Raw genomic sequence first — 10,026 nt, forward strand, 5'->3', positions numbered from 1 at the left:
GAAACGCAATTAGGTAAGCCACTCTAATAAATAAGTAAAAAGTCCAGATCATGACTTGAATCGAGAAATGTACCCAGCAATTTAAAAGACAAACTTTGAGAAGGGGAGCTTGTTTGGGGAGCAGCCTTTGTTGACAACGTACCGAAGTTCCCAGACGCTCCATTGCTTGAACCGGGTGTCATCTCCAGCAAGGGATACTCCTGCCCACCTGGAAGTCACCATGATACCGAAGGACACGAAGTCCTGCATGGATTTCACAAACTTTTCCGACGATGAACCTCAAGAGCTTGGAGACACTCACAGCACATTGTAAAGTTTGAACTGACTGTAGAATCCCCAGAATATTCTCGGAATATTCTTCTGGCACCTTAGCAATTAGGGCACGACTCTTTGCGACAAAGGAGAGAAGCGAAGAAATAAAGAAGATGCTGATTCGTATAACTTGACGAGAACGATCTCGAGCAATGGCGATCCTCAAGCGCATCAATCGCTGACTGCACTGGCGGAGAGAGGCAGCATGTCGTCGATGTAGTTGCCGCCATCGACGCATAGGACATTAGGTCCCTGTTTTCTTTTCCCTTTCTTCATTACTGCCGAACCAATTGATTAATAAAAGAAGCTACTAGAGCTTGAGCGAGGGAGCCAAGCCAAGGTAGCGTTGTTAATCATTGGAACTAGACAGCAGAAAGCGTGTTTAAACCAACAATTCGCACAGTTCGAGCACGAGGAGCGAACCCGGCATCAACAGATTCAGCGGGCAGCCCGTTACGAACGACGTGCAGTTTCGGTTCCACCATCTCCGACAGCACAGGCCACTCCAAGTGCCGTGCCATCGTCGCCAACTGCTGAACCGTTTCCCTTCTCTCTAGAAGGGGAGGATTGGGGAGTTTACTGGCGAAAGCAAACGATCGAAAGCCAGTCATGAGTACCCTGGCCGAGCAATATAGGCGCCAGCCCGGCCATATTGCTCCTGAGTGCCCGAATGCTCGTGCTCCAGTCAACTACCAGCCAATCTGCGGCATCTGCCACACTCAAGGCTTGCACACTCAGGAAACTTGCGCCAAGAACCAGACCAGCAAAATGAACCTCCGTCGCCCTCGAGCTTCTCAGAGTCCCGATGTGGACACACACTCTGTGCAGCCTTGTTTTGGAACTCTGGCCACCTTGGCTGTTGCCCAAGCAGCTCGCGCTCCTGCAGCCCAAGAGCCAGCACCAACTCACCATTCGTTGCGGCTCCTCAAGCGCCAAGCGCGCCTCCCTGAGCGCCAGCAGCAGCGCCAACCTGCATGCCGCCCACAAGTGCCCATTTTGCTGCCATCCCCGCAGAGTCCTTCGTTATTTCTGGGTGCTCTAATGAAACGGTTACGTTTCCACGGGCCGACGTCCAGTTTGAGGCATTGCCGCCTCTTCCACCTCGTGCTACCATAGTGCCAACACCAGCAGCCTCTCAGCCCATGGCTCCTGTGCCTCAGCATCCCTCCTCTCCACCACCTGCCCTCACAGCCGAGGAGATTGAGCGAAAGAAAAGATACAAATGGGTGCTCAACCTGGAAACGCGCCTGTATGATATTCTCCGCGACCTGGAGAATCAGATGCCGTTTTATCCAGCTACTTCATGCAGCACCTGATCTTCGCAAACCAGTTTCTTCTGCACTCCGTGCTCATCACGAAGAAATTGATGTTCAAAGCGTCTGGCCATTTTATGTGGATTATGGCCGCTCCAGCTGTGGACGCTGAAATCCAGACACATAAAATCAGTTCTGCCACCATCGACGGTGGCAGCGCAGTGAATCTGACGCCGTATGAGACCTATGCTCGCCTGGATCTTCCTGAACCTGCTCCTTCTTTCGCTCAATCTCCTCGGCTGTGAGGGCAGGTGGTGGAGAGGAGGGATGCTGAGGCACAGGAGCCATGGGCTGAGCGGCTGCTGGTGTTGGCACTATGGTAGCACGAGGTGGAAGAGGCGGCAATGCCTCAAACTGGCCGTTTCATTAGGGCACCCAGAAATAACGAAGGACGCTTGAGTAGCTGCGAGCGGGGATGGCAGCAAAATGGGCGCTTGTAGGCGGCATGCAGGTTGGCGCTGCTGCTGGCGCTCAGGGAGGCGCGCTTGGCGCTTGAGGAGCCGCAACGAATGGTGAGTTGGTGCTGGCTCTTGGGCTGCAGGAGCGCGATCTGCTTGGGCAACAGCCAAGGCGGCCAGAGTTCCAAAACAAGGCTGCACAGAGTGTGTCCACATCGGGACTCTGAGAAGCTCGAAGGCGACGGAGGTTCATTTTGTTGGTCTGGTTCTTGGCGCAGCCGGTGAGGACAAGTTTCCTGAGTGTGCAGGCCTTGAGTGTGGCAGATGCCGCAGATTGGCTGGTAGTCGACTGGAGCACGAGTATTCGGGCACTCGGGAGCAATATGGCCGAGCTGGCAGCAGCGAAAGCAAACGATCGAATGCTGAGCTCAACCCCGTCCAGGTACGTTGCTGGTTCTTGCTGGAACAGCAGCATAAACAGGGACAAGATCTGGTGTGTACGTATCATAGCACCCCAGAATCCCGGGAATATTCTCGGAATATTCTTCTGCCACCCGGCCACGACTCTTCGCGACAGAATATGGATCTTTAAAGAGAAGAAGAGGATGTATAAGGAGAGAGAAGAAATAAAGAAGATGCCGATTCGTATAACTCAACGAGAACAATCTCGAGCAATGGCGATCCTCAAGCACATCAATTGCCAACTGCACCAGCGGAGAGAGGCAGCATGTCGAACGATGTAGTTGCCGCCATGGACAAGAGGACATTACGTCCCTGTTTTCTTTTCCCTTTCTTCACTGACACTCAACATGGACCTGTGGAAGAACCTCCAGCTATGCTCAAGGAGTGTGTCGAAGTCACAGATTCTTTCCTTGTTCTTAATTTTTTCCCATGGGCCCGGAGGTGATCAGATGGAATGTCGAGGCATGAAGCTTGTGGCTATGGAGGTGATCAGTTTTGTAGCCTACTTCCATGATAACTTATAGGCAGGAGTAAAGGAGGTACATGAAGCGAAGGACGTGCTTGAGGTGAAAGTCTTCATGTCCTCTTTGCATTGCTTCCTTTCTCCACTGATGGAGATTATCTTACATGCTCGTATCGGGAGAAGAGCTCCGTGATTATGTTTGCTAGCATGTTGGCGAAGTGAGATCCTTGTGAGAGAAGCATGAGTGTGATCTAGATGAGTGTGCGACTAGTGTTTGTGATCGATGCCATGGAGCATGCGAATGCTACTATATATCTAGGTAAATTCAACACTAAACAGTCTCAAACAAAAACATACCAACTCACAAAGTCTGCCACGGTGAAAATGTCTGTATCCCAAGGTGAAAGCCTTAAGAGAAAATATCTGGTCTTTGCTCAGTCACCTCTGTCATTCTTGGGGAAGGGTCTTAAGACTAACTTGATAGCCCCCCTGGTACATGAGACGCTCTTTTTTCCTTCGTTCCGCTTCTACCTTCCTCAGGTTGCCCAGCTTCTTAAGAATGTCGATTTCATCCTGTTCAAGGTTGGTAAAGCACTGGCTCAGCTCAAGCTCATGCGTCGTGTATGCTACCTTCCCTTCCTCTGCACTATGTGAAACAGCTCTGCGCTTGGTCGGGGCTGGGCAGATGTACACACAGTGCACCATGCAGTGTCCAGTATACCAGTGTTGAATCTCTTCTTGCGTCACACACTTGTACTCTGTCTTCCCGTGTGTTTCTGGACTAACAGTCACCTGAAGTGCAAGGATATGTAACACTCGCTGCTCGTTTACCCACGCTAGCACGCCGTCTGCATACTTGAACGGGTACTTCCCAGGCAACATGTATCTTGCCTGGTGCGGCTTCCATTGATCTGGCCTGATCACTGCTGGTTCACCCTTTAAAGCCTCCAGCTTAAATACTTCGATTTGTTCCCCTTGAAAGTTCAACCCGTGGATAGCCTCTCCGACAAAACCCTCGCAAGTCCACCCCACTTCCGGCCAAATCACGTTGGCTTTCTTGAGTTTGTGCAGAAGGTTCTTGAACTCTGGTGAGCAATAGACTGTGCCCTTCAAGCGCTCTAAAGCCGCTTCTACATGTACCGCATAGAGATAGCTGGTGCAAAAAGATCCATTGCAAACATAGCCCTTCTTGATGTAGTCTGATGCATTCAAAGTCCTGAAGTTAAGTAGAACCATTTCCCAGTCTCGCTTTTCGTCCAGGTACTTCTTAGTTCTTGTTCATTATCCGGATCCATTGTACACAGGCTGGGAAAACGTCTCTTCCTGTTGACGAATGCCTCTGTGATGTCTTCGACATACTCTTTACGAGCCTTGTTTAGGAAGATGGGTGCTTGTCAGCATAAAGAGTAACATCCGCTTCACGTTCAGGATGCTCTTGAAGCAACTTGCCGAGGAGGGTCTCTTGCAGGAATGCAGTATACTCGTTCTGCACATAAATTTATCCTCTCAGGCAGAATAACTATTATGGGACTATTACCTGGCCAAAGACGACATGCCTCAGCGCTACCGCCTCATGGTATTTGGGATGTTCTGTGCAGGAGGCAAGGCCTTAACTACGAAGTCAGAGGACCCCTCGAAGGTAGTCATCAAATTTCTGGCCTTCGCCTGTTCTTCAAGTATGCCATCCCAGTGCAATGCAACAAACTTCTCTTGGCCATCGCAAAGCAGAGTAATGTGATCCCGGCCACTCTCGTCTGAGACAAGAATTCAGCAAGGTCCTCGGGAGAAGAGACACTCAACCACATCCTCCACCTTAATTCCACACTCGAAATTTGTCTTTAGTGGCTCTAGCCTCGCACTGCTGTACGGCAGCAAGTCTATAGCTTCATTTGTGGGATATAAACCCTAAGTATTCTAAGAAGAATATGCCAAATACTCAAATCTTTTAGATTTAATGGTTATTATATCTTTGGTAAGTTTTTGGATTTCATAAGAAGTCACCAATAAAGATGTTTAACCTCAAATATCCCAAAATTTGTAATCGATTGGAAAAAAAATACATTCTTATTCATAATTTTTTTCCTTTTATATTTAAACTTTCATGTTTAAAAATACCACCAATTGCCTTCTTTCCCAAGTAAGTGTTATCTTGAAGAGTTGGATAGTCAGCTATATATAATAGTAGTGGATATGAGCTTTTGGATGGTTTTTTTTAGGCCACTCGTCCCATGGCTGTAAAGTGATCTAGCTGTGAAGAGTGAAATATTTCTCTTATAAAAAAATTGCTTGCATTGTTGCATTCGGCAGAAAAATCTTCTCGACTGAGCTTGAAATGGTATGACTTATTTGACGAGAAGTTGTCCACACAGATTGCTCCTGCCGAACACTGTCTGCCTGATATTGTTGAGAGAAGCTTGCTGGAGAAGTCCCAAACTCGAACAAGGCTGTGGTTGTCCACCGCAAAGGTACTCATCGCTTCAATCATCCTGCTTGTCTCCTCCTGATGCAATGGTTCATGAGCAGCAATCTGGAGAAGAGATAGTTGGACGCAATCCTTCACAAGTTACGCCAGTGCTCCCCGTAGGGAGCCAAGCCGACTGCTTGCCACAAACTCGCAGCTCTCGTGCCACTTCCGGCTTGCTGGTGATGACCATCCTAATGTTGCCCAGGCTGAAGACCATGAGCTCCTCTGCATGGTACCTCTTGGCGAGCTTGGCCAACTTTCGGTTTCAAGGATTCCTGTTATCCACCAATAGTTTTTCCAGGCATGCAGCTCCGGATAATCTCCTTGTCCGTCGTTATAAAACCTGAATTCGAGACCATCTCCAAAACCTTTGCTTCTTCCTATGCATGGCCACCAGGAACAAGCCAAGGAGCCAGGACTGCCAGGATTGCCAAGAGCTCGAGTTTAGGAGATTATCCCTTGAAAAACTATTGGCGGATAACAGGAATCCTCGAAATGGTAAGTCTCTAAGGGACTTGTATTGTTAACGCTCACACTCAGGTACGTTAGCTTTCCGGCTGAAGAGAAAGGTGGCAAAGTTGCACTAATCAGAACAATGTGGAAGAACACTAAAATAAGTCAATTTTTGACAAAGCCGTGTTCTGATTTTTTCTTGCTTCCAGCTGGTTTTCAGTGCATGCTCACTACGCATCTTAGGCACTGTGATTGCATCAGCAGCTGAATTGCGTCGTTGATCTTTTCAAACGGAAGAGTGTGCGTCACGAACTCGTCAACCATGATCTCCTGTAGCGGGAAAATGAACAAGGAAACAGCATTTCTATACCAGTACCTTTCGCATGTACTTCTCTACGAGTTCATGGATCTGCGATGGTTTGTATCCTCCAAATATGGTTCCTTTCAAGGAGTGGCCGAAGAGCAACTTTACCGGATCCGTGCTGAGAGTTGCTGGTCCGCTTGGAACTCCGGCAACGATGGTCACTCCCCAGGCCTGGATTACACACACATCAGAATCGACGCTTGGACAAACTAGGTGGATTCACAAACGTTGTGCGTGCTCTCGAATGCCGCTTGCATCAACGCAGCGCTTCCAATGCACTCGAAGCTGTAGTCTACTCCACCTTGGCAGAGTTCCATTATCACCTGCGAGCAGCAGCAGCATGCAAGATGATGATCTGACAAAAACTCGTGGATTTTGGTACACCTCTTGGATGGGCCTGTCGTGATCTAGAGGATTGAGGAAGTCTGTGATACCAAACTGCTTGCCTTCGAGTTCAAAACACCAAGTAAGCTCTTTTTCTCTTTTGAGTTTTCCTTGATTAGAAGCAAAGCGCTCACCTAGCTCGTGTTTCTCAGAGTTGATGTCCACTCCAATAATTCTGGAAGCACCAGACAACTTGGCCGCCTGTGCTATCTGCATTGACACTGGATCTAGTTCCCGGTTTCTCGACTCGAGTGGCAAGAACATGACAACTCACAGCCAGTCCCACGGTGCCGAGCCCAAAGATCGCCACAGTGTCGTCCTTTTGGAGCTTGGCAACGTTCCAGACAGCTCCCACTCCTGAAAGAAGTAAAAGCTTGGAAGGATGGATGATCGAGAAAAGTAGTACCCGTGGTGATGCCACAACTTAGAAGACAAACTTTGTCAAGGGGAGCTCGTTTGGGGACTTTGGCAAGGCAGCCTTTGTTGACAACGGTGTACTGGCTAAAGGTCGAAGTTCCCATAAAGTGGGAGATCTCGACGCTCCCTTGCTTGAACCGGGTGCCATCTCCGCCGTAGACTCCAGCATATTCGGGATTGACTCGCAGCGAGCCGCACAGGTTGGTCTTTTGGGATTTGCAATACTTACAGTCGCTACACTCGCCTGTGAAGATTGGAATGACGTGGTCGCCCTCACAAAGATTGCTAACGCCCTCTCCAACGCTCTCGACGATCCTGGAAGTATCAAGGTTTGATTTTGGGAAAAAACGTTGCGGAAGAAACAGCGGTTTTGGTCCTCACCCAGCGGCTTCGTGACCGAAAATGCGAGGGAACAAATGCTTCATTCCCTGGTGGAAGTTAAGGAACAAGAAATCGAGAGAAAAAAAGAGAAATCGGGGAAGAACTTCGAGAACTTGAAGAAGACGAGTACCTTATTTTGCCAGAACGTTATGTCCGTCTGACACAGTGAAGTGTGCGTGATTTTGATCCGGACTTCGTTGGATTGAGGCGGAGAGACTTCGATGTCTTCGATCTGGAGTGGAGCTCCAGGCTCCCACGCAACAGCAGCTATAACACATTTTCTATCCATTTTGGATTCAATTCGACAGTAGATCTTACCTCGGCATTTGATGATCTTGTTCCTGGAGCTGGAAGAAATCCCTGCTCGAACGATCCTGTTTAGGAACACCATTTCCTCGTTTGGTAGTCTTTGTCTTCAAGAATTTACTCTTTCTGGGAAATCTTGGCATATTCTAATCGTCTAAGAATGTACCACATATTATTTAACATAAATCTCATATGGATAAACCCTAATGTTTCTTCCTGGCTATGGCGGGAGTGGCTGTTTGGAATGTGGTGGAGAATCTCCACGCCCAGGATTTGGTCGGCGGCGTATTCCAGGCGGACGAGGCGGTGCTGGCGGCGCTCCAGAGCTTCAGCCGTGCCGGCGTCGTCGCCGCGCACAAGCAGCTCCGCCAAGAGTCCGCGGCCATGGAGGCGGTAAGCAAGAGCCAGGGTACGTACCGCGGCTGCGTCCCTAGCTATATGGATCCGCACGGATTGCCCTCCTTTCCGGTGCCGCTGGTCACGAGTCGATCCACTCTCTGCAAGAATGTGGGGCTTGTGGATCTGGAGCCCGGCCGAGCCAATCCGGGCAGTGTTCTTCACGGGTTTCTCCGAGTGGAGGCCTTTCGCTGCTCCAATGTGGCCGTGACGGCACTGGAAGACGACAGTGGAAGAATGGCGAGGGTCTTGGCTCTCAACTCGCTGTTTTGGAATTCCTCACAGGAAGAAGTGGCAAGGATTTTTCCAGAGGGCGCGGAGGTTCTTGTGAAGCACCCATGCTTGGTGGAAGCGGAGTTTTGCCAGGGCCTGGCACTCTGGGTGCCAAATCCACTCTCGCTCGAGATCGTCTCTTACTTCCCTCGCATGGAAGTTGGCGAGCCGGATGTTTATCTCAGCTGGGGAAGCAAGGAACTCGACGAGAGGAAAAACTTCTTGGCTGCGGCGGATCTCTTCACTCGCTGTCTCGAGTGTCTCCGAGCTTGTGGAGACGAGACCAAGATGGTGGTGGCTCTCGTGAGGCGAGCCGAGGCACGTATCAAGCTCGAGCGCTACGAGGAGGCACTGGCCGACGTCGAAAAGGCACTGGCACTGGATCGTCACGACTTCAAGAGCCTCGCAGTGAAAGGAGCGGTGCTGCTCGGGCTCAAGCAGTATGGATCTTCCACCTCGTGCTTCAAGCAGGTGGCCGAAGTAGAAGCCTCTCCAACTTACAGGAGCTTGTACGATGCTTCGCTGCGTTTCAACGAGCAAAGCGAACGTGGAGTTTACGATCTCTCGGAGCATTACCTCGCAGCTGGAGCAAATGTGGAAGAGGATCGAGCCCCGGAGCTTGCAGACTTCGTTGGTCCCGTCAAGGTGGCGATGACTCGAGATGGCCGAGGGAGGGGCCTCTTTCTCACCGAAAGCGTCTCCGTGGGACAACTTCTTCTCGTCAGCAACGCGGTAGCAATGGTTTTTCCAGACGAGGACTGCCCGGTTTTGGAGGTGGATAAGTTTGGCACTCTTCTCACGGCGGTGCTGAGAGCCTGCATGGCTTCTCCCAGGACTCTGGCACAAGTGTACAGCTTGGCCGAGAGCGATCCTGTCACAGGATTAACTATCGACAAGAACGAGGTCCCAGAGATGGAACTCTTCCAGCCAAACACAGGTTCTCTCGAGCTCCACGAGGAGCTCCTTCTCGATGTTACGCGCATCGCAAACATCCTCCACTGCATCAACGAGAATGGAAAGGCAGCGGACACTCTTGTCACCAGAGACTTCGATGGCTTGTGGACGCTTCCAAGCTTCCTGAACCATTCGTGCCTTCCAAACGTTGGTGTCCACTACGTTGGAAAGGCTCTCTTGGTGGTGGCCGCAAGAGATATGGAGGCCGAGACGGAGCTCGTTCGATCGTATGGCAGTGCTCTCGCTCCCTGGAACCCGATGAGGCGGGAGTCCATCAGAGTGGAATGCCGGTGCGAGAGGTGTGCTCTGGAAAAACGACTGGAAGAAGAGCTCCGGGATGTAAGCCAGAGATTTGACGCGCTGCTCAATGCTACCTCAATGGTGGAGTCGGAGTTTCACAAGCAGCTGGGAGAGCTAGCAGTGGAGCTGGAGCGCAAAGTTTGGGATATGGATTTGAGAGAAGCCGAGAAGCAGTGGCTCCGGACGTCGTACTGCCTGGCTTACTTGTCTTTTTATTTGAGAAACGAGACTTGTCAAAGAGAGAAAACGATGCCTTTGAAGGAAGACATCGCTCGAGCTCTTCACTCGACTTCTCCTGGTTTTAGCAAGACCCTGATGGCAATGTGCTGCTTGCTCGAGGATGGAAATGGCAGCGGAGGGCTCCTGGAAGACGAATGCTTTGCGCT

The 10,026-nt window shown here is 50.3% G+C and overlaps 1 protein-coding gene across 1 annotated transcript; it reads right to left on the minus strand.

Annotated features, from left to right (window-relative positions):
• Window positions 1-5,970: 5,970 nt before the first annotated feature.
• Window positions 5,971-7,837, minus strand: LOC9640641 (alcohol dehydrogenase). The gene is made up of 10 exons (XM_002971952.2): window positions 7,730-7,837; window positions 7,542-7,678; window positions 7,412-7,458; window positions 7,020-7,345; window positions 6,888-6,970; window positions 6,748-6,823; window positions 6,614-6,675; window positions 6,457-6,552; window positions 6,242-6,400; window positions 5,971-6,195 (listed from the first exon to the last, which is right to left on the minus strand). Exons 1-10 carry the CDS (start codon window positions 7,800-7,802, stop codon window positions 6,082-6,084), a joined length of 1,173 nt encoding a protein of 390 aa, XP_002971998.1. The 5' UTR covers window positions 7,803-7,837; the 3' UTR covers window positions 5,971-6,081.
• Window positions 7,838-10,026: the final 2,189 nt, after the last annotated feature.

Source organism: Selaginella moellendorffii, unplaced genomic scaffold (assembly GCF_000143415.4).
Source record: "Selaginella moellendorffii unplaced genomic scaffold, v1.0 SELMOscaffold_18, whole genome shotgun sequence".
Classification (NCBI taxonomy): domain Eukaryota; kingdom Viridiplantae; phylum Streptophyta; class Lycopodiopsida; order Selaginellales; family Selaginellaceae; genus Selaginella; species Selaginella moellendorffii.

Bases quoted from the DNA above. Each gene is read 5' to 3' on its own strand.
- LOC9640641 (XM_002971952.2), bottom strand. From the start codon at position 7,802: ATGGTGTTCCTAAACAGGATCGTTCGAGCAGGGATTTCTTCCAGCTCC. The intron at 6,401-6,456 runs GTTTGTGAATCC...TGTGTAATCCAG, and splicing joins CATTCGAGAGCACGCACAAC to GCCTGGGGAGTGACCATCGT. The intron at 6,196-6,241 runs GTACTGGTATAG...TTCCCGCTACAG, and splicing joins TAGAGAAGTACATGCGAAAG to GAGATCATGGTTGACGAGTT.